This window comes from Bipolaris maydis, assembly GCF_028858645.1.
Source record: "Bipolaris maydis strain C4 unplaced genomic scaffold PSV08scaffold_2, whole genome shotgun sequence".
Taxonomy (NCBI): Eukaryota; Fungi; Ascomycota; class Dothideomycetes; order Pleosporales; family Pleosporaceae; genus Bipolaris; species Bipolaris maydis.
Window position 1 is genome coordinate 181,088 of NW_027093858.1, and position 24,636 is coordinate 205,723.

Genomic DNA, 24,636 nt, shown 5'->3' on the forward strand with positions numbered 1-24,636 from the left:
TTCCCTTTATATAAGTATTAGCTATAAGTATCTTTTCTTTATTATTTAGTATATTATTATAGCTATAGTATAACTTAATATTAGTAAGAAACGTTTATAACCCTTTTTAGTTACTATTATATTTATCTAAGGTCGCTATCTTAGGTTTCTTAATAGGCTTTTTATTTAGTATAGCTATTAGCTAACTTATAAGCTAATTAATTATTACTTATATCTTAGCTATCTACTATATATAGATTATAGCCTAGTGCCTAAGATTCCACAACTCTTATAGGTTATACGCGTTATCGTCTACCTTATCGTTACTTAGAGTTAGTATTTCGTTATTAATTACTAGATTAGGCTCTTATCTAGAACTCTAAACTAGTCTACTAGCGCTAGTCTATAACTAAGAGTAATTATAAAATATTTTTAAATCTTAATTAGGCGTCTTAATATTAATCTTCCTAAGTCTACTAAATTTATAAGTAGTTAAAGTATTATATTAAGTTTAGTACTAATACTTCTCTAAGCTTAATCTAGGTTAGAGTAAGTAAGATAGTATAAAGAGCGCTATAAGGTAGTTATCTAGCTATATAGTAGAGTAGGCGTGCTTATATAGAAAGTAATAATAGATTAATAATTTCTAATCTATATTAAATAAACTAATACGTATTAATCTTATAAAGTTAAGTAACTAGTAAGAAAGTATAATTTAAGTTAACTATAATAAGAGTAATAATAAAATCTATCTACCTTTGTATCTTTATTATCTCTAGCCCTACTATCCCAACTATCTTATCTTTCCTTATCTTAGCGGGATATCTAGGATAGTATACTATCCTAAGACTCTCTACTATTCTATCTTTATGTTACAAGCAACAAGCAGAAGGATTCACTCCCCGGGTATGACGATGGTTAGTTGGGAAACCACTTGGGATCCTGACGGGAAGGATGGACATCGCGGGGCTAGGTCACGTGATGTGCCATCACGCCAAGACGGTGCCATCAGTGATGGCAGGACCCGTATGTGATGGCAGCCATCAGAAGTGGAGACGACCATCAGTGATGGCAGGTCAATGTTCTGATGGCAGGACTGGAAGCAACGAGGATATAAGGATGGATGGATTTCATTATTTACTCTCGTTGTGGTCAACTCAAATTGTACTTTCTTACTAGTTACTCAACTTCACAAGATTGATACTTGTTAGTCTATTCGATATAGATTAGGAATTGTCAACCTATTGTTACTTTCTATCCAAGCACGCCCACTCCACTGTATCGCCAGACAAATACCTCACGGCGCTCTTCACACCATCTCACTCGCCCTAACGCGGATCGAGCTTAGAGAAGTATCAGCACCAAACCCCGTGTAACACTTAGGCTACTACGTGCGCTAAAACGTAGTTTACTTATAATTTTAAATCTACTAGTACCTATATCTATATTCTATTAAGCTTTATCTAAAGCTTTATTAATTCTAAAGGTTCTAGTATATTAATTTCCCTAAAGAGGCCTTATTACTATATTATTAGCTTAAAAAAGACTCTTCTTATCTATATCTATAGTAGTGTTTTACTACTATATACTTTTTATATTTATTACTAAAGTATATATACTATTAGTCTTTCTTATATTTTATTAAAGAGCTATCTAAGTACTATACTTTATATACTATCTATATCTATATAATATTTTAGAAGTTTTTTTATCTTAGAAAATATATTCTTTCTTACTTATCTTATAAGTACTTTAAGTAGCTATTATTCTTATATTTATACTATAGCTAATTACACTTAGATATACTTTTAATATACTATAGGCTTTATCTAGCTTCTCTCTTATCTAAGTAGTAAGTTAAATAGTAGTTATATATATATATAGTCTATAATATACTTATATAGTTTCTATTTCTTATATTATACTAGTACTATATAAGTTTATAAGAGTTATTCTATCCTTATATCTTCTATACTTATATTACTCTTTAGAGCGTAAGTCTCTATTCTAACCTCTTAATATTCGCTATAATATATATATATATATTAGTAATTACTAAGTTATTATAATCTTATAAAAGTTAATATCTAATTATAAATACTATAGTATATTATATTTATTAAGTAGTATCTTATTATTATTATAGGCCTTATAGAGTTATCTAAGTAGTATAGATAGTATATTAATCTATTTATTTACTTCTACTAGGTTATCTCTTAGATAGGTCTTAAGTAAGTTTAGTATTATAATATCTTACCTTTTTATATAGGGCGTTAATAGTCTATCCTCTTTTTAGAATTATACTATCTTTTTATATTTAAATATAAGAGGTTATTCTTTCTTATCTAGCGTCTTATATTTCTTATTACTAACTAGTTTAGCTTTAAATATATTCTTAGACGTAGTTAGAGTTAAATTATTTAATCTATTAATAACTTCTATATTATCTAAGTAGTACTTAATTTCTAGTTAAGTAATAATATTCTATAACTTATTATTATTAAGTTCTAACTTATAGTGTAGAACGTTAAGGTATTATTTAACTTTATTCTTACTATAGTAGTTATATACTATATAGCCTTCCTTACTATATATATAGTAGTTAATCTTTTTTTTATTATCTTTATTCTTCTTATAGTAAAGCTTACTAGGTCTCTTTCCTTAGTTAATATTATTAAGGTATATAAGTTTATATCTATTTATTATATATATACTAGGTGTCTTAAGCTAATAGCTCTTCTATTACCTTTAGTTAGGCTAAGAATATTAGTAGTGTTATTATTAAGGCTAATTATTCCTATTATTATAGTTCCGTATTCTCTAGTTAAATAGCTATTCTTTTAATATAAACTTATATAGTTTATTATTAAGTTAAATAGCTTCTACTATAAGTTTATTAAGAGTAGTAACATTAGCTCTACTTCTTATAAGTTCTCTACGCACTATTAGCTTAAGGCCTTATTAGTATATATATATAAAAGCGTTATTATCTTATTTAATATCTATTACGTATTACTAGAATTAAGTTATATAATTAGTAGTAGACCTAGTCTAGCGTAGAGTCTAAATCTTTTATTCTATAATTAAGAATTACTTATATAAATAGTAAAAAGTTTTATTATATCTTAGTTTTAAAAGCATCTTAGTATTTAACTAAGTTATTATTCTTATTATTATTAATACAGTCGTCTATATATTATTTAATAATAGAGTTAAACTATTTCTCTATATTATCTTAGTAGTAACTAATAGCTAAGACGACTTTGTTTTTTTTATTAATCTTATCGCTAGCTAAGTAGAAGTAATAGTTAACCTAGAGGAGCTAAGCTTTAAGTTTATTATAGTTACTATAGTAAAGGTTAAGCTTATAGGCGTTAGCTATAGTTCCTTTAGTTTAAGAAGCAGCTAGAGTATTTATTATAATATCGCTTATTATAAGAGTATTTAAAGTATTAAAAGTATAGCTTAAGTAGAAGTAATATAAGACTTCTAGTATTAAGCTTCTTATTAGTTAGTTTTTATAGATAGAGTAGTAGAGTATAATATTAGACGTAATATATAAGTAGAATAACTCTCTATATTATACTTATACTTAAAACTTAAGTTAAATATATTAAGCTATAAGGGATTAATACCTATACTATATACTAGAGAGCAGAAGTAATCGTGTACGATTAATATAGTAATTATAAATAATTAGGTAGAAGGTATAGCTCTAATTAGCTATTAAAGTAATTATATATAATTAATAAAGTAATTATTAATAATTACGCTCTAATTAGCTAGATATATCTAATCGTATATAATTAGTTACATAACTATAGCATAGTTAAAGGATTATAGCGCAGCCTTATTCTTTAGATCCTCTAAACTAATTACTTATAAGTAGCTTACCTTAGCTTATAATATAGATCTTAAGTTATAAGAGATCTCTCTAGTAGTTCTACTAGATTCTAACTACCTTAGCTCTTAACTATAGAGCTTCTTTCTTTATAGTCTCTCTTTTTACATATATAGAACTAGTATAGCTTAATATAGTTATAGTCTAGCGAGTTACTATACTAGAGTAGTCTCTTAATATTATATAGGCGATAGATCACACTTTAATAATAGTAGGCGTAGCTAGGTGCTTTATCCTCTATTATAATAGTCTAAGGTCCATCTTAAAGGTATTCTTTAGTAAAAGAAATTAGCTTTAGAATTAGAATATAGGTCTAATATCTCTACTAGTCTATACTACCTCTAGACGTGCGCACTAGCTTACTTATCTTCTCTATTAAGGCTTCCTACTACGCTTATTATATAGCTCTATTCTCCTTATAGACTCTAATAGCTCTTACTCCTCTCTCTATAGAGACTTAAGCTTAGCGTTTAGCTACTTAATCTAATAAGTAGTATTTTCTTTCTCTACTTTTATTTCTAGTGTTACACGGGGTTGGGTGCTAATACTTCTCTGGCTCGGTCCGGGTTAGGGCGAGTAGGAATAGGGACTAGCTCCGTGAGAGTTGTCTGGCGATTCGTAGTGGAAAAGAGTTATGGATGTAACCGGGTTTTGACAACGCTAATCTATTGGATAGACTAACATGTAACTATCTTGTGAAGTAACAATACTAGTAAGAAAGTACAATTTGAGTTGACCACAACGAGAGTAATAATGAAATCCATCCATCCTTATATCCTCATTGCTTCCAGTCCTGCCATCTTGTTCATCTCTCCTTGGCGAGATGGTAGAGATGGCACTGCCATCTCTCGGCGTCCTGCCATCTCAGATGGCTGGCCTTGGCGAGATGGCACATCACGTGACTCCGAGCCCCGCAATGATCCATTACCTTTTGACGTGGACGTCCCTAGGCCTTCAGCCGTCTCGTCATTTGTCAAGGAGAGAATCCTTCTTGTTACTTGTAACATTACCTCCCCTCTTAGGGCTATCGTCCCGATACCCTGGAATATCGTTATCCCGTGCCGCGTGTTGAGACGCTGGCTGCATATAAGGTCAGAGCCCGCCCACTCGTTGTAGCCGTCTCTGCCTCGTAGCCTTCCTAACCATGCCCAAGGTCCAGCCTTCTCGTCGTGTTCGTGCTCAAAAGTCCAACGAGGAGCGTTACTCTCGCGCTGACCGCGTGAAAGAGCAGGGGAACGAAATGACCGTTTACCGTTGTAAGCGTTGTGAAGAGAAGAAGCTTCGCTGTTTCGTGGACACCGCCACTGGGCGTTGTGCTGGTTGTATTTCCGTCGGTGCTGAGTGCAGTCTGTTTGTTTCTGAGGAAGAGTGGGAGAAGGTTCAGCGCGAGAAGCGGCAAAAGCGTTTGGAGCTGGCGCGCATCGAGGAGGACGCTGCACGAGTTCGTCGGGAACTCTTGGAAGTTGAAGCTCGGGAGCATGATTTTGCCGATCGTGATCTTGCCATTCTGAACTTCCAGGATCGTGCAAAAGAACAGGCCGAGGGGAGCTCAGCCCCTGGGGGTACGGGCCTTCCTGTTGTCGAACCACCGCTATCCGAACCGTCGGCTGATCTGGGCGGGTTACAGGCTGATTTCTACGATCCCTCTTTTGATTATTCCTTCCTCTTCGAGGGGCTTCCCCTCGCTTCTCCGGGTGCTTCCGGTGGTATTCACGTACCAGTGACTTGCAGTTCGTCAGGTTTCCTTCAGGTTCCCAGGTGTTATGGCTATCCGGCCATCCTTGCCACTTGACCAAGTACTTCCACTGACTACCGATTTTCCGCAGGTCCCTAATTTCTTCGACCTCGTACTCGTCGTCTTCGAGCTCTATGTCCGTTGCTAGCTCGGCATCTGGAGGTGCTGGTTCCAGGAGTTTCTTGTGAAAGACAGGGTGGATTCGCATGCCTTGTGGGAGTTTCAACTTGTAGTTTACTTTTCCTATTTCCTCTAGGATTTCGAATGGTCCTACTCGGAGGTTGTCCAATTTTCTGCATGGTCGTTTAGTTTTCAGGTTTTGTCGTGACAAGAAAACTTTGTCCCCCTTCTTAAAGGTTGGTCCCTCAATCCTTAGTTTATTCGCTGCTTTGGATGTCGTGAGGTTCCGTTGAGCTATGTTCTTGCTCAATTCTTCGTGCAGTTCTCGCATAAGCTTTGCCTTGTCGTCTGCTCCTACCGCGATACTTTCAATGTCCTTTGGATCTCGATGAGCAACCGGCTCATATCCGTAGTTCGCGTAGTGCGGCGAATGCTTTGTCGTTGCGGATTTCGTGCTGTTGTAGGCCAATTGCGCTGTTGGTAGCAACTCTACCCAGTTGTCCTGCAATTTGTTGGCGTACATCCGTAAGTACTGTTCTAATGTCTGGTTCGTTCTTTCCGTCTGGCCATCGGTTTCCGGGTGAAAGCTCGTCGAAAGCTTTTTCTTAACACCTAACTTCGCCAAGAACGTGCTCCAGTATTTAGACGTAAACAGTTTATCACGATCGGTGATGAACTCTTCAGGTATCCCATGCTCTGACACCATTGCCTTAGAAACTTCGTACGCGCACTCGTCTGCCGTAATTGTTTCTTCCGTAGGCACGAATTTTGCTCCTTTAGTCAATCGACATACGATGACTAGGACTGTGTCGCATAATCGTCCGGATCCTGGTTCTCGCGATTTCGGGAGCTTCACTATGAAGTCCATCGTTACACTTGTCCATGGTCTAGATGGTGGCTGTAAGGGTTGTAACAGGCCGTAGGGCTTATGTCTCTTGGGCTTGTTCTGGTGACATGCCAAACAGTTGCCTAGTATTTCCTGCACCTTCGTACGCATACGTGGTATCGCAAACACCTTAGACAGTCGTCTAACCATTTCGTCGACTCCTGCATGTCCGTATTCCTTGGACTCGTGCAGTTCCTTGATGAGACTCGATCTCATATGTTCGGGTACGTAAGCCTTGCTCGAATCTCGGGGCTCCCGCTTGTCAGGCAGTAGTCCTGCAAGCTCGTTTTCTCCTTCTCGTGGGACCCATTCGGTGACTTTCCGTTGCCATTGCTGTTGTAGCGTTTCTACCTGCTCGGCCACCTTGGCTGTCTTAGCCAGTTCCAGCTGGTTGTACTTTAGACTGCCATCGGGCATCGTCTTGAGTAAGGCGTCATGTGGTTCCTTATGACCCTCTTCGCGCAAATCAGACCTTCTGCTTAAAGCGTCTGCTGCTCCGTTGAGCGTTCCCGCGCGGTGCGTAATCTTGAAGTCGAACTGAGCAAGCGTCTCAGCCCATCGGACTTGTCGTCGGTTGAGTTTCTTCGTTGTCATGAAACTCGTCAGGTTCTGGTGATCGGTAAAAACCTCGATCGTGTCGGGGAGTCCTAACAGGTATACCTCCCATTGTTCAAAGGCATCGACTACTCCAAGTAGTTCCTTATCGTGAACATCGTAGTTGAGTTCTGCTCCTGAGAACTTTCGTGAATGGTAGAACACCGGTCTCCATTTCTTATCTGGGCACTGCTGCGACAATACAGCTCCGAGTGCATAGTCAGACGCGTCGGTCTCGACTCTGGTGGGTCGTTGAGGGCTGTACATCTCGAGTACAGGCGCTTCCAGGAATATCTGCTTGATTCGATCAAAAGCCTCCTGATGTTCCTGATTCCATTTGAAACCTATTTCCTTTTTCGTAATCTCCGTAAGGGGTGCCGTGATCTTCGAGTAATCTTTTATGAACTTTCGATAATAGTTCGCAAATCCTAAAAAGGATTGAACATCCTTGACTGTGTTGGGTTTTGGCCATTCCTGTACAGTCTGTATCTTCTTTGGGTTCATTTTCACTCCTTCGGTTGAGATGATGAATCCGAGGAATTCCGTTTCCTGAGTGTGAAACTCACACTTTCCTGGTTGAAGGTATAGCTTGTATTCCTTAAGCTTCCGTAACACCTTCTTAACATGCTCGACATGTTCTTCGCGTGTGCCGCTGGAGTACACTAGTACATCGTCCAGATACGCGGTAACAAAGATTCCGAGGTATTCGTGGAGTGCGTTGTTGATGACTGATTGAAAGGTTGCCGGCGCATTCGTCAACCCGAATGGCATAACCGTATATTCGAACAGTCCGTACTTCGTCTTGAACGCTGTCATCCACTCGTGACCTTCTTTGATTCTAATTCGGTAAAATCCTTCCCGAACGTCGAACTTCGTGAACCACTTCGCTCCCTGGAGTCGATCCATGAGCTCTGTAATGAGTGGTAAGGGATATCGGTTCTTCCGAGTAACGCTGTTCAACCTCCTGAAGTCGACACATAGTCGCCACTTCCCGTTAGGCTTCTTTACGAACAAAATGGGTGAGGCCATCGGGCCTGATCCCGGTCGGATAAATCCCTTTTTCAAGTTCTTCTGGAGGTAATCCCGCAGCTCAGCATCGTGCTCGGGCGCTATAGGGTACATTCCTCCTGGGCTCAACTTTGCTCCTTCCTCCAGGATGATCTCGTGATCCCAATCCTGGTGTTCTGCTAAGTCTGTTGCTTCATTTTCCTCGAACAGTTCCTTGAACTCTCGTGTTCGGTATTCTGCTGGAATCGCCAACAGTGGTTCGTCCTTCGTGGGCGCAACCTGTGGTACCGGTCCTTCCTTCGTGGTCGCGACCTGCCGTATCCAAATGACTCCTACTCTCTGAGGGTCCTTCGCATAGATTCTCGCGATCTTATGCGGCGAGATCTGGCCTATCCTCCCGTCCTGGGGTGAGCTCTGGATAATCGGGCGCATCTCTTTACGTCTGGCTCCAGCAACCTTGTGCACAGGTTCTCGGCTGAGCAACGTCTTCTTTTGCCAATCGATGGCAGGGTTGTGTTCTAACAACCAGTCGTAGCCAATTATCATCTCTGTTTCTCCGAGATCCATAATGCTAATCTTCGTTCGGCTTTCTTGACCTGCCAGGCGTAACGATACAGCCTCGGTCTCAAGTCGAATCCAGCCGTTCCCGTATGTCGTGGGACTATCATCGGCTAATACCACTCGCATCGGCACCTTCTTGGTCCGATAGGGTATGTTGTTCTTTTCCACCACTCGGGGTGAGATAACGGTTCGTGCGGCCCCACTGTCTATGAGCGCCGTCACCTCGTGTCCGTCTATAAGTACCGTAGCCTGTAGCCGCAAGTCTTGCGCTCCCAGTTCGCGTACTTCCTTGAGGGTCGTTTTAGGACTGCCTTTACCAGCGTGACCCTGTCCCTGGTGGCATCCTAGTTTTTTGACTGCCTACCTTTCCTCTGCGTAGGAAAGTAGCCTTCGCCTGCCTTGGCGGAATAGTGTATCGTACACTGATCGTCGTAACAGAAGCTCCAATGGATATTCTGGTGCGGTATTTCTTCCTTCGCAACCTTCCTCGTTGGTCTCGGCTTCTTTACTTTGTGAATCGGGCAATCTTTTGCCTCACAAATGTTTGCTGACAGGGTGCTATGGAGATGGTCGTTCACTCCTCGAGCATCCTCAAACTGTTGTCGGTGGAAGGCGCACCCCTTCCTGCAATGCGTCCATAAGAGTCGTTCGTGGCTCTTTTCCTTTTCGGACTTTCCTGGTTCCTGCCTAGGTACCCTAGTCGTCGTGACTCTTGGTCTTGCAGCTCTGTGCATCCTGCAGTTTTTTGCATTACATTCTTCGGCGGATATCGTGCTATGGTAGTAGTCGTCTACCTTTCGAGCATTCCGTCGTTGTTCCCTATGGAACTGGCAATTGGTCGTACAATTGGTCCAGCATAGCTCCTCATGAGCTTCTTTCTTTTCTGGCTGGTGCATGTGACAATGCAGTACTCGACACTCGTTATGCCATAAATTCGTGTGGCAGCAATCGTCCTCGTTGTCCCTGGTCGCTTCTCGCTTCCTCAAGTGATAATCACACTGTCTTGGGCAGTCGACCCAACATAGGCGCTCGTGTTGCTCCATTCGTTTCTTGAACGTCCGAGGTGTCTCCTCGTCATCAGGTTCCTTGAACCTGGGTTGTTCCTGGGCAGCCTTGCAGGCAATTTCCTCTGCTCTAGGCCCCGTGATTGTGACTCGTCCTTCGATGTCGCAATCATTGGCTTGGTGCCTGGTATTTCCACAAATCCAGCACTGTTGGTTTCTTAGGCGGCGTAGTACTTCGGCCCCTTCAACCTGCCAATCCGTTGGTAGTGGCTCGTCCCACTTGAAGTCTTGAAGTCCTATTGCCTCTTGTACTAGCTCAAAGGCCTCGTCGGTGGCTTGTCTTGCTTCGTCGTACAGGTCTAGGTCGCTGAGGGTCTCGTCTGGCTCCTCAGTTGGGTAAGGTGTTGCTATCCGTAGCATCCCAATCTTGACCGCTCCTTGCTTGACTTCGTTCTTCGGGCAGTCCCTGCGGAAGTGTCCTACTTCGCCGCAGCGGAGACATGCCTTACTGTCGTAACGCTTTTTGCGTTCTTCCGCGGAAAGGCCGTCGTTAAACTTTCCTCGGGTTTTGTTTTTATCCTTAGACTTGTCTTGTACCTTGCCGGTCATGTACGTGTCTCCGTCGTGATCCTTGTTACTCCGATGTCGTCGGGTGTTGGCGAAGGGTGGCCCTGGTCTGTATCCTTTCTGGGTTTCTTTCCGTTCCCATAATCGCGTATCGATTCTTGTCGCCAACTCGATCAACGAGTACAGATCCTTCGGCTTTTCGTAATGTACAAGTTCGTCCTTGATATTTTCCTTCAGACCTGCTTCGTATACCGTCCGGAGTGCCGAATCGTCCCAATTGATTCGCGCCTGTAGTTGCTTGAACTCCGCCGTATAAGCTGATACTGCTTTGGTCTGCTTCAGGCGAGATATCGCTTTCTCCGCCTGGCTTTCCGCGTCTACCTCCCCGAAGATGCGTCCCATTTCCTCCTTGAAGTTGGCCCAACTGCTGAACAAGGTGCGCGTCTCGTCCTTTGTTCCTTTGTTGTCGATGTCTTTTAGAAAATCCTCCACGTAGGGCTGCATCCAGCTTGCTGCTTTTCCCTTCAGGTGTGTATTGGCCATGAGAATTTTTTCTTCGTCGTTTGGCACTTCGTTGTAACCGCAATACAACTCGATAGTGGTGAGGAACGTCCGTAACCCTTCCCGGTTACCATCGTATTTGTCTGGGGTTGCCATCTTGGGTTTCTTGATAGGCTTTTCGTTCGGTGTGGCCATCAGCTGACTCGTGAGTTGGTTGATCATATTCTGCAACTCGGCGATCTGTCTAGCCTGATTCTGGCCTTCGCGTCTAAGATTAACGAGTTCGTACTCGGGGCTCCCTGCCGCCGGCTCGTTGATACATCCCTGGGTATGACCAGTCATGTTGACGTTCTCGTCAGGCACCGGGCCTGGAATGTTGACATACTCGTTAGAGTTCTGTGACATGGTCTGAATCTTAATCGGACGCTGTTGGTTAATCCTCCACTGAATCCGTGGGTGGTCAAAGTGTTACACGGGGTTGGGTGCTAATACTTCTCTGGCTCGGTCCGGGTTAGGGCGAGTAGGAATAGGGACTAGCTCCGTGAGAGTTGTCTGGCGATTCGTAGTGGAAAAGAGTTATGGATGTAACCGGGTTTTGACAACGCTAATCTATTGGATAGACTAACATGTAACTATCTTGTGAAGTAACAATACTAGTAAGAAAGTACAATTTGAGTTGACCACAACGAGAGTAATAATGAAATCCATCCATCCTTATATCCTCATTGCTTCCAGTCCTGCCATCTTGTTCATCTCTCCTTGGCGAGATGGTAGAGATGGCACTGCCATCTCTCGGCGTCCTGCCATCTCAGATGGCTGGCCTTGGCGAGATGGCACATCACGTGACTCCGAGCCCCGCAATGATCCATTACCTTTTGACGTGGACGTCCCTAGGCCTTCAGCCGTCTCGTCATTTGTCAAGGAGAGAATCCTTCTTGTTACTTGTAACATCTAGCTAATAAATATAGTATAGACCTTTCTTATTATATAAGAAGTAGCTCTAGAATATAAACTTAGAGTATCTCTTTTACTTCTTATAGATATAGCTTTTAACTACTCTCTTATTTATCTTTCTCTAGACTTTATAGCCCTTATATTAGTAGTTAATTACTACTAATATCTTATCTATCTAGATAATATTCTTTTAGTTCTCTAATATCTAGTCCTTATACTCTAATATCTACTTAAGATAAGTACTTCTTATCTTCTATATTAATCTAGGCTTTTTTATTAGCTTAGTCTTCTTATATCTTACTACTCTTAATACTGTCTAGATAGTAGAGGTAGAGATTTTAACTTCTTAGAGACTAAGCCTACTAGTAAGATTAGTATAGCTCTTCTTTTATTTATATTTATCATGTTATACTTATTAAAATATCTACTCTTTTACCTTCTCTACCTACTTAGTAGGTCTACTAGTCTTTAGAGTATCTTAAACGTAGTATAGAAGTATAAGAGGCTACGCTCTAAAGAAGTAAACGCTTAGTATATAGGAGGTTATATTTAATAGAGAGCTATCTACGTCTACTTATATAATATTTATCTACTTATTAGAGAAAGGTTATAATAAAGGGTTTAAGCGCGTTATCTAAGGGCTACTTAGGTAATAAGTAGAATCTAGGTACATATTTAAGGTAATACTTAGATTATTTACTTATTATCTAAATATAGTTTAGATAACACGCGTATAGCTTTAACTAAGATTTTATTAAAAAGCTATCTAAGAGCGTTTAGCCTATTATAATACCTCTCTTTTTAAACTAATACTACGCTCTCTCTTTAAAAGCTCTTTAAGAGATAACTCTTACTATCTTAAAAGCTACTTATAAAGACCTCTTAGTAATCTACTACTTCTATATTCTCTAGTAGTTCTACTAGTTTAAGCGTTATTTAGTATAATTCTTTTTACTTTATCTTATAAAGTAGTTAGCGCTCTCTTTCTTAGTAGCGTATCTCTTCTACTACTATATTCTCTACTAACTACTTATTCTCTTTATTTACTTATAGTAGCTAGAGCTAATTATTTATCTAAACTTAGTTTAAGAGCGGGTCTCTACTTGTAAGTCTTAATTAGTTAATATAAAAGATAGAGTATAAGCCTAGAGGTATATCTAGTTAAACTAAGTAGCTATTAATTACTTTTACTATAGTATACTTAGTATTTTTCTAGTTAGGCTTCTTTAAGCTATGCCTAGTACTATACTACTAATTAAGCTTTAGCTAAACTTTATTACTTACTTAGTAGCTTAGTACTTCTCTCTAAGTTTTATTTACTTATTTCTTCTATTCTTATTAAGTAACTACTATACTTATCTAAGCTAGCTTTATAACTTATTATAGCTTAGTTATAATCTTAGCTACTTTCTACTTATTTAAAGAGCGTTTAGTCTTGTAAGTTATAGAATAATTTTTCTATTATTTTATTTATTATAATAGCTATAATAGGTATAGCGTTATATAAATAACTTAGTAATTACTTCTATAACTTATTTATTATTTATTATTTTTAAGCTATTTCTTACTAGCTGTTTTAAGCTTGTTATTAATTACTAACAAGCTACTTAATAACTCTCCTTAACTGCCGTTAACCTTGCTTAACAGCAGTTAACTACTAAGAAATTAATTGGTAGAAGTTAACAACCGATTTCTTAGTATCAACGCTGGATTGCTGATAGTTATCTTATTGGTAGTAGTTAACTACCGATAAACTAAGTTGTTAAGAGGGGTTAACAGCTGATTAACTGCTAGATAGTTGATTGGTAGTTGGTAACTACCGACAAATAAGCTAGTAGTAGCAGTTAACTACTTAATAGTTGATTGGTAGTAGTTAACTACCGGTAAGTCAGCTATTAACGGTAGTTAACTACTAGTTATTTAATTGGTAGGAGCAGTTAACGGTAGATAACTGCCGATTATATTAAGGTTTTTGTTACACGGGGTTTGGTGCTGATACTTCTCTAAGCTCGATCTAGGTTAGGGCGAGTGAGATAGTGTGAAAAGCGCCGTGAGGTATTTATCTAGTGATACAGTGGAGTGGGCGTGCTTAGGTAGAAAGTAACAATAGGTTAACAATTCCTAATCTATGTTAAATAGACTAATAAGTATCAATCTTGTAAAGTTAAGTAACTAGTAAGAAAGTACAATTTAAGTTAACCACAACGAGAGTAAATAATAAAATCTATCTATCCTTATATCCTTATTGCTTCCAGTCCTGCCATCCCGTCCATCCTATCTTAGCGGGATGGTTGTGATAGCGCTGCTATCCTATCATGCACTACCATCCCAGATAGCTAGCCTTAGCGGGATGGCATATCACGTGACCTTAAGCCCCGCGATGGTCATCCTATTTATTAAGATCCTAAGTGGCTTCCTAACTACTCGTCGTCATACCTAGGGAAAGGATCCTTTCTGCTGTTACTTATAACATTACCTCCCCCTTTAGGGCTATCGTCTTAATACCCTAAGTTATCGTTTTCCCGTGCCGCGTGTTGAAGCGTCAGCTACATATAAGGTTAGTAGGCCCTAGGCTATTATAACCGTTCCTTCCCAACTCCAGCCTTTCTAACTATACCTAAGGTCCCGTCCTCCCGTACCTATATTCGCGCTCAGAAGTTAAATAAAGAGCGTTATTCCCGTGCTAATCGTGTAATAGAGCAGGGGAACGAAATAACTTCTTATCGTTATTCTCACTGCGAGGAGAAGAACCTTCGCTATTTTATAGACACTGTAACTAGCCGTTACGCTAGTTATATTTCTATGAAAGCTAAGTGTAGTCTATTTATTTCTAAGGAAGAATAGGAGCGTATTTAGTAAGAGCGTGAACAAAAGGAGCTTAAAGTTGCTTAGGCTAAAAAGAACGCCGCGCGTCTTCGCCGTAAACTTCTTAAGGTAAAATCTCGCGAGCGTTCGTTTGCTCGTCGTAACTTAGCTATTCTTACGTTCTAGAATCGTGCGAAAGAGAAGGCTAAGAGGAGCTCAGCCCTTAGTATAAGTCCTCCATCAACTAGACCAACGCTATCTAGACCGTCAACTAACCCAGGCTAGTTATAGGCTAATTCTTCTAATCCTTTGTCCCTTAATTATTTCCTTTCTATTAAGGGTCCCTCCCTCTCTTCTCTAGATACTATCTGTAATACGTTCGTATCACTTCCTTATAGTTTATTAAATTTCCTTCTAGTTCCTAAGTGTTCTAGCTATCTAGCCATCCTTACCACTTAACTAAGTATTTCCACTAACGACTAATTTTCTGTAGGTCCTTAACTGCTTTAACTATATACTCGTCGTTCTTGAGTTTAATATCTTTTACTAGTTTAGCGTCCTAGGGTGCTAGTTCTAAAAGCTTCTTATAAAATATAGGGTGTACTTTTATACCTAGTAGTAGCTATAGTTTATAGTTTACTAGCCCTATTTTCTCTAGGATCTCGAATAGTCCTACTTAGAGATTATCTAGTTTCTTATATAGTCTTTTAGTTTTTAGGTTCTATCTTAATAGGAAAACTTTATCCCCTTCCTTAAAGGTTAGTCCCTTAATCCTTAGCCTATTCGCTACTTTAGATGTTATAAGGTTCCTCTAAGTAATACGCTTACTTAGTTTTTTATGTAATTCTCGCAAAAGGCGTGCCTTCTTGTTTACGTTATCAGCGATACTTTTAATATCCTTTAGATCCTAATAAGCTACTAGCTTATATCCGTAGTTCGTATAGTGTAGTAACTGCCTTATCGTTGCTAATTTCGTGCTATTGTAAGCTAGTTGCGCTACTAGCAAGTACTCAACCTAGTTATCCTATAACCTATTAACGTACATCCGCAGATACTACTCTAATATCTAATTTATTCGTTCTGTCTAGCTATCTATTTCTAGGTAGAAGCTTATTAAAAGCTTCTTCTTCACACCTAATTTTACTAGGAATATTATCTAATATAGGGACGTAAACAGCTTATCTCTATTTGTAATAAATTCTTTAAGTATCTTATACTCTAACACTAGTGCCTTATAAACCTTATACGCGCATTCTTCTACTATAATTATTTCTTCTATAGGTATAAACTTTACTCCTTTAGTTAATTAATATATAATAACTAAGACTATATCGCATAGTCGTTTAGATCCTAGTTCTTATAATTTCAGGAGCTTTACTATAAAGTCTATTATTATACTTATCTATAGTCTAGATAGTAGCTATAAGAGCTATAATAGACCGTAGGGCTTATGTCTCTTAAGCTTATTCTAGTAATATACTAAATAGTTGCCTAGTATTTTCTACACCTTTATACGCATACGTGGTATAGCAAACACCTTCAATAGTTATCTAACTATTTCTTTAATTCCTATATGTCTATACTTAGGGGACTTATATAATTTTTTAATAAGATCTAGTCTTATATATAGAGGTACGTATATTTAATCCTTTAAAACTATACATTAGTACTCTTATTCGTCTCGTAATAGTCCATCGGAGCTCTTAGGCTCAAACTACTAGCTATTAGCTTTCTTTTACTACTACTATTAAAGCATTATTACTTAGTAAACTACTATAGTTACTATCTTAGCTAGCTCTAGCTAATTATATTTAAGACTACTATTAGGTATCTATCTTAGCATTACTTTATAGGGTTCCTTATAACCTTCTTCCTATAAGTTATTTTATTAACTAAGGGTATCTACTACTCTATTAAGCGTTCTAGCCCTATAGGTGATTTTAAAGTTAAACTAGGCTAGTATCTCTACCTATTATACTTATTATTAATTAAGTTTCTTTGTCGTTATAAAACTCGTTAAATTCTAGTAATTAGTAAAAACTTCAATTGTGTTAGGGAGTCCTAATAAGTACACCTCTTATTATTTAAAGGTATTAACTACTCCTAGTAGTTCCTTATTATAAACATTATAATTAAGTTCTACTCCTAAGAACTTCCGTAAATAGTAGAACACTAGTCTCTATTTCTTATCTATACACTACTATAATAATATAGCTCTAAGTGCGTAGTTAGACGTATTAGTCTTAACTCTAATAAGTTACTAAGGGCTGTATATCTTAAGTACTAGCGCCTCTAGGAATATCTACTTAATTTAATTAAAAGCCTCCTAATATTCCTATTCCTATTTAAAACTTATTTCCTTCTTTGTTATCTCTATAAGGGGTGCTATAATCTTTAAGTAATCTTTAATAAACTTTTAATAATAGTTCGCAAATCCTAGAAAGGATTAAATATCCTTAACTATATTAGGTTTTAGCTATTCCTATATAGTTTGTATCTTCTTAGGGTTTATTTTTACTCCTTTAGTTAAGATAATAAATCTAAGAAATTCTATTTCTTATATATAAAACTCACACTTTCCTAGTTAAAGGTATAGCTTATATTCCTTAAGCTTTTGTAAAACCTTCTTAATATACTTAATATATTCTTCGCGTGTACTACTAGAGTACACTAGTACATTATTTAGATACGTAGTAACAAAGATTCTAAGGTATTTATAGAGCGCGTTATTAATAACTAATTAAAAGATTACCGGCGCATTTATTAACCTAAATAGTATAACTATATACTTAAAGAGTCTATACTTCGTCTTAAACGCTATTATCTACTTATAACCTTTCTTAATCCTAATTTAGTAAAATCTTTTCTAAACGTTAAACTTTATAAACTACTTTACTCCCTAGAGTTAGTCTATAAGCTTTATAATTAGTAGTAAGGGATATTAATTTTTCTAAGTAACGCTATTTAACCTCCTATAGTTAACGTATAGTTGCTACTTCCTATTAGGCTTCTTTATAAACAATATAGGCGAGGCTATTAGGCCTAATCCTAGTTAGATAAATCCCTTTTTTAAGTTCTTCTAGAGGTAATCCTATAGCTTAGTATTATGCTTAGGCGCTATAGGGTATATTCCTCCTAGGCTTAACTTTACTCTCTCCTCTAAGATAATCTTATAATCCTAATCCTAGTGTTCTACTAAGTCTATTGCTTTATTTTCCTTAAATAGTTCCTTAAACTCTAATATTTAGTATTCTACTAGAATCGCTAGTAGTGGTTCGTTATAAATAAACGCAACCTATAGTACTAGTTCTTCTTTTATAGTCGTAATCTACTATATCTAAATAACTTCTACTCTCTAAGAATCCTTTATATAGATTCTCACAATCTTATATAGCGAAATTATACTAAATCTCTTATCTAGGTGCGCGCGTTAATCTATTAGGCATGTTTCTTATTATACACTAGCAACTTTATACATAGGTTCTTAGCTATATATTAATTTTTTTTACTAGTTAATAGTAGGGTTATACTCTAACAACTAGTTATAGCTAATTATTATCTTAGTCTTACTAAGATCTATAATACTAATCTTTATTTAGCTCTCTTAACTAGCTAGGTGTAACAATACTACCTTAGTCTTAAGTTAAATCTAGCTGTTCCCGTATATTATAGGACTATTATTAGCTAATACTACTCGTATTAGCACCTTCTTAGTCTAATAGAGTATATTATTCTTCTCTACTACTTGTAGTAAGATAATAGTTCGTGCGGCCCCACTATCTATAAGCGCTATTACCTTATATCCATCTATAAGTACTATAGCCTATAGCTATAAATCCTACGCTCCTAGTTTATATACTTCTTTAAGGGTTGTTTTAGGACTACCTTTACTAGCATAACCCTATCCCTAGCGGCATTCTAGTTTTTTATCTACTTACCTTTCCTCTTCTTAAGAAAGTAGCCTTCGCTATCCTTAGTAGAATAGTATATTATACACTAATTGTTGTAATAAGAGCTCTAATAGGTATTCTAGTATAGAATATCTTCCTTTGCAAACCCCTTTATTAGACTTAGCTTCTTTATTCTATAAATTAGGCATCTGTCTACCTTATAGATATTTACTAATAGAGTACTATAAAGATAATTATTTATTCTTTAAGTATCCTTAAACTATTATTAGTAAAAGGTATATCCCTTCCTATAATACGTCTATAAGAGTCGTTTATAGCTCTTTTCTTTATTAGACTTTCTTAGTTCCTACCTATATACTCTAGTTATCACAACTCTTAGTCTTATAGCTCTATATATCCTATAGTTCTTTATATTATACTCCTTAGCGGATATCGTACTATAGTAGTAGTTATCTACCTTTTAAGTATTCTATCGTTATTCCCTATAGAACTAGCAATTAGTTGTATAATTAATCTAGTATAGCTCTTTATAAGCTTCCCTTTTTCCTAGCTAGTGTATCTAGTAATACTATACTTAACACTTATTATACTATAAGTTAATGTGGCAGTAATTATCCTTATTATTCCTAGTTTCTTCTCGCTTCCTTAAGTGATATTTGTACTATCTTAGATAGTTAACCTAATATAGGCACTTATATTACTTTATCCGTTCCTTAAATATCTAAGGCGTCTCCTTATTATTAGATTCCTTAAATCTAGGTTATTTCTAAGTAGCCCTATAGGTAATTTCCTCTACGCGGGGTCCTATAACTATAATTCGTCCTTTAATATTATAATTATTAGCTTAGTACCTAGTATTTCTATAAATCTAACACTATTAGTTTCTTAGGCAGCGTAGTACTTCTGCCCCTTTAACCTACTAATCTATTAGTAGTAGTTTGTTCTACTTAAAGTCTTAGAGTTCTATTACCCTCTATACTAGCTTAAAGGCCTTATTAGTAGCTTATTTTACTTTATTATATAGGTTTAGGTCGCTAAGAGTTTCGTCTAGCTCCTTAGTTAAGTAGGGTGTCACTATTTATAGCATTCTAATCTTAACTACTCCTTACTTAACTTTATTCTTTAGGTAATCCCTACGGAAGTGTCCTACTTCGCCGTAGTAGAGGTATACCTTACTATTATAACGCTTCTAGCGTTCTTCCTTAGAAAGACCGTCGTTAAACTTTCCTCTAGCTTTATTCTTATCCTTAGACTTATCTTATACTTTGCTAGTTATATATATATCTCCGTTGTAATCCTTATTACTCTAATACCTTTAAGTGTTAGTAAAGGGTAGCCCTAGTCTATATCCTTTCTAGGCTTCTTTTCGTTCCTATAGTTACGTATTAATTCTTATTACTAACTTAATTAATAAGTATAAATCCTTTAGCTTATTATAGTGTATAAGTTTATCCTTAATATTTTCCTTTAGACCTACTTTATATACTATTTAGAGTGCTAAATTATCTTAATTAATTCGCGCTTATAGTTGCTTAAACTCCACTATATAAGCTAATATAGCTTTAGTTTACTTTAGGCAAGATATCGCTTTCTCCGCCTAGCTTTCCGCGTCTACCTCCCTAAAGATACAACCTATTTCTTCCTTAAAGTTAGCTTAACTGCTAAATAAGGTACGCGTCTTGTTCTTAGTTCCTTTGTTATTAATATCTACTAAGAAATCCTCTATATAGGGTTATATCTAACTAGCTGCTTTACCCTTTAGGTATATATTTACTATAAGGATCTTTTCTTCGTCATTTAGCATATTATTATAGCTGTAGTATAATTTAATAGTAGTAAGGAACGTCCATAACCCTTCTTAGTTACTATCGTATTTATCTAGAGTTACTATCTTAGGTTTCTTAATAGGCCTTTCGTTTAGTATAGCTATTAGCTAACTTATAAGCTAATTAATTATCGCTTATATCTTAGCTATCTACTGTATATAGATTATAGCCTAGTGCCTAAGATTCTACAACTCTCGTAAGTTATGCGCGTTATTATCTACCTCGTCGTTACTTAGGGTCAGCATTTCGTCGTTAATTACTAAATTAGGCCCTTATCTAGGACTCTAAACTAGTCCACCAGCGCTAGCCTATAACTAAGAGTAATTTTAAGACATCCTTAAATCTTAATTAGGCGTCCTAATATTAATCTTTCTAAGTCTACTAAATCCGTAGGTAGTTAAAGTGTTACACAGAGTTTAGTGCTAATACTTCTCTAAGCTTAATCTAGGTTAGAGCGAGTGAGATAGTGTAAAAAGCGCTATAAGGTATTTGTCTAGCAATATAGTAGAGTAGGCGTGCTTAGGTAGAAAGTAATAATAGGTTAACAATTCCTAATCTATATTAAATAGACTAATAAGTATTAATCTTATAAAGTTAAGTAACTAGTAAGAAAGTACAATTTAAGTTAACTATAACGAGAGTAAATAATAAAATCTATCTATTCTTATATCCTTATTACTTCTAGTCCTACCATCCTATCTATCCTATCTTAGCGGGATGGTTGTAATGGCGCTACCATCCTATCATGCACTACTATCCCGGATGGCTAGCCTTAGTAGGATAGCACATTACGTGACCTCGAGCCCCGCGATAGTCATCCTGTTCATTAGGATCCCGAGTGGCTTCCTAACTACTCGTCGTTATACCTAGGGAAAGGATCCTTCCTACTGTTACTTGTAACAGTTTTGTTATATCGGACGAAATTAAAAGTTTTAGTCCGTAAGCTTTCTATAAAAGAAGCTTAAGTTCTATAGTTATATCGTTACCTAGCTACAATTATATCTTCTTATACCTATTATTGTCTTTATTAATTAGCGATTATTAGTCTGATTACTAAGCCCTTACTAAGCTTGATTACTAAGCTATTACTAATCGATTTTATACAATCGTTAGTAAGCAATTACGTAATTACTATATTAGTAATATATTACGTAATCTTATTCTTATAAAATTCTTATATAAGCTATTCTTTATTTTAATAAAGAAAGTATTATATCCTCTCTACGATACTTTCTTTACAAGTCTATTTTTACAATTATCTCTTACTACCTAGCTTAAGCTATAGTAGTTCTATATTATACTTATACTAAAGAAAGAATAATAAGACTTTTATTAATATTATATTTTTACGATTAATTATAATTTAAGCTATTAAATAAAGCTATACTTAGTTATTTTAAGTCTAATTTATAAAAGATTAGATATAAGTCTCTTAAATACTATTTATCCTCTTATTTACTCTATTAGTTTATAAGTAATAAGCTATAAATAGCCTTTAATTAACTTTTAGAATCTTATATAGCTTAGTCTAAAGAGCACTTATAAATTAGCTACCTCTATCTAAAGTAATAGCTTCTAGTAACTAATAGTAGATAACTATTTATTTAATAAACTTTTAGGCTATAGTTTTTATCTTAGTATATATTAAATATTAGTATAAGGACTACTTCTTTATTTAGCTAATTAGTTACTACTATAAGGCTTATTATACTATTACTTTTTAGTAGTTCTTTAATAAAATTTATAAAGAGCTTCTTCTAAATCTAAGTAAGTATTAGTAGTAGTTTAAGAAGGCCTTATATACTTTTTCTCTAAAGCTTACTTTAACTATAAGTATTATAGTTTCTAATATATCTTTAGATTAAGTTAGTTATCTTTAGCTAAAAGTAATCTTATATAAGTATCTTATATATAAGCTTATACTTTAGGTAGCTTATTATAAGTAAGTTATAAGCACTACTAATAATTAAAGTTTATAACTAATTATTCTCTAGTACCTACTTATATCTTTAATAGCGTAGAACTCTCTTATCTACTAAATAGTCTTTAGTTAAATATTTTAGGCCTAGCCTTATAAGAAATATTATTTATAATTCTTTATTATTTCTTATACTTTTTAGTAGACTTAATTCTTCTTTAATATCTTAATCTATAGGTTCTCTAGCTAGTTTTATTAAGTTTCTTCCTTTTCTTAATTTTTAGTAGAGGAGTATCTCTAGAAAGTAACTAAGTAGTCTTTAGTTACGTCTTCTTCTTAGAGTATAGCTAAGTAGTCTTTAGTTACGCTTACTTTACCTTCTTTCTATACTTTAGTAGTAGAATCTTCTTTTATTTCTTAAATTAGCCTTATAGCTAAGACTAGAACTATATAGTTTAAGTTCTCTTTAGTAAGCTTTTTATATATAGTAGAAGTTTATTAGCTTAAATATTTATATAAGTTACTTCTATAAGCGCTTATCTTCTACTTTTCTTAGTAAGTTCTATTCTTTTCTTAAAAGCGTATTAGCTTTTATATTCTTTTTACCTAGCTTATATAATATATACTTTAAAGTTATACCTCTTTAGAAGAAGTAATTATTTTATCTAATACTTATTTAGCTTATATAGCTTTATAAAGTACTCTAAGTTTTTATAATTTATAATTACTTTAAATTTTTTAACTAAATATAGTTTAGAATCTTATTTATTTAAGTATTTTATTACTATAAGTAGCTTTTTATTATAGATTTTATAGTTATACTTATATATATTATTCTTCTATAAGAAATATATATAAGGCTATAAAATTACTTTATTATTATACTATAATAGTACTTTACCTACTATATAGCTACTTAAATTATATTTAAGTACTATTTTATAGTCTAAGTTAAAGGCTACTAATAAAAGTTCTATAATAAAGATCTTCTTTAACTTATTAAAGGCTAACTATTATTTAGATTCTTATTAGAAAGAGATATTACTTATTAGCTTAGTTAATAGCGCTAATAGTTATAAGAAGTTCTTAATAAACCTTTAGTAGAAGTTTATAAACTTAAGAAATAATCTTACTTCTTAAACTATCTTTAGTACTTTCTATTTATAAATTATAGCTATCTTAGCTAAATTTATACTAATTCTCTTACCTACTTTAATAATAAACTTTAGATACTTAGTTAATATAATCTTAAATTTATATTTTTTAATATTAATCTATAGCTCTATAGCTTATAGCTTTCTCAGTACTTTTTAAACGTACTTATAGTATTAGCGTAAATTACTATAAATATAGATAAGTATATTATTTAGGTAGGCTAAGTAGAATTTATCTAGATACTCTTATAACGTCTAGTTAATATACTATTAGAATATACTTAGTAAATTTACTATACTAAAGAAGGTTATAAGCTACTTAAATAGTCTAAACCTTATTTAGAATACTATCTTCTATTTATTACTAGCTACTATATAAATCTTATAAAAGACTATAATAATATTTAATTTTATAAACTACTTTACTTTACTAATATTATTAAGTATCTTTTAAATTAATAAAAAAGAGTATTAGTCTTTCTTTATAATCGCGTTTAAGGTATAATAGTTAATATATAATTAAAGCCTTTCTCTTAACTTCTTAGTAAATAGTATTAGTATAGCTACTAGTAAGCTACTTATATAGATAAACTCTTTCTTAAAAAGTAATATAAGCTTCTTTTAAAGAACTAGAAGTTTACGATATAATATACTATAAAGAGGTCTCTATAGTAGCTAAGCGTTCTTTAGCTCTAATTTAATTTTATAATTAACTCTTAGTCTATAATAAAGTAGTAGCTTCTTTATCTCTTTTAGGTTAAAAAGCGCGTAGAACTCTTAATACTACTTTAGTAGTAATACGTATATATCTATAAACTTCTTTTTTTATAAGGCCTTATTAATATCTACTATTAATATAGTAAAAATTTAAATACTATTAAGAGCGCTTTTATATCTATAAAGAAGTACTATAAATACTATAGTATTTACTTATTTAACTCTATCTTATAGAGTCTCTTTTATTAATTATACTTAAATACTCTTTAAGTAGATAAAGATACTCTTTTTTATAGGGGCTATTATTATATTATAGTAATCTATCTACTCTCTTTCTAAGTATACTTCTTTACTAAGAAGTAGATTTATTATATATATATAAGTAGTCTCTCTCTACCTATATAGTTTAAATAAAAATTTAGTAACTTTATTTATTTTTAATAGCTTACTATTTAACTCTTTAATCTTTTAAATAAGTATCTAAAAACGCTCTAG

The 24,636-nt window shown here is 35.0% G+C and overlaps 1 protein-coding gene across 1 annotated transcript; it reads left to right on the forward strand.

The window, feature by feature from the left end:
* Positions 1-4,860: 4,860 nt before the first annotated feature.
* PSV08DRAFT_262244 (uncharacterized protein) lies at positions 4,861-5,904 on the forward strand. Its single transcript, XM_066092486.1, has 5 exons — positions 4,861-4,971; positions 5,040-5,051; positions 5,112-5,442; positions 5,508-5,610; positions 5,707-5,904. Exons 3-4 carry the CDS (start codon positions 5,121-5,123, stop codon positions 5,510-5,512), a joined length of 327 nt encoding a protein of 108 aa, XP_065949691.1. The 5' UTR covers positions 4,861-4,971; positions 5,040-5,051; positions 5,112-5,120; the 3' UTR covers positions 5,513-5,610; positions 5,707-5,904.
* Positions 5,905-24,636: the final 18,732 nt, after the last annotated feature.

Bases quoted from the DNA above. Each gene is read 5' to 3' on its own strand.
- PSV08DRAFT_262244 (XM_066092486.1), top strand. From the start codon at position 5,121: ATGACCGTTTACCGTTGTAAGCGTTGTGAAGAGAAGAAGCTTCGCTGT.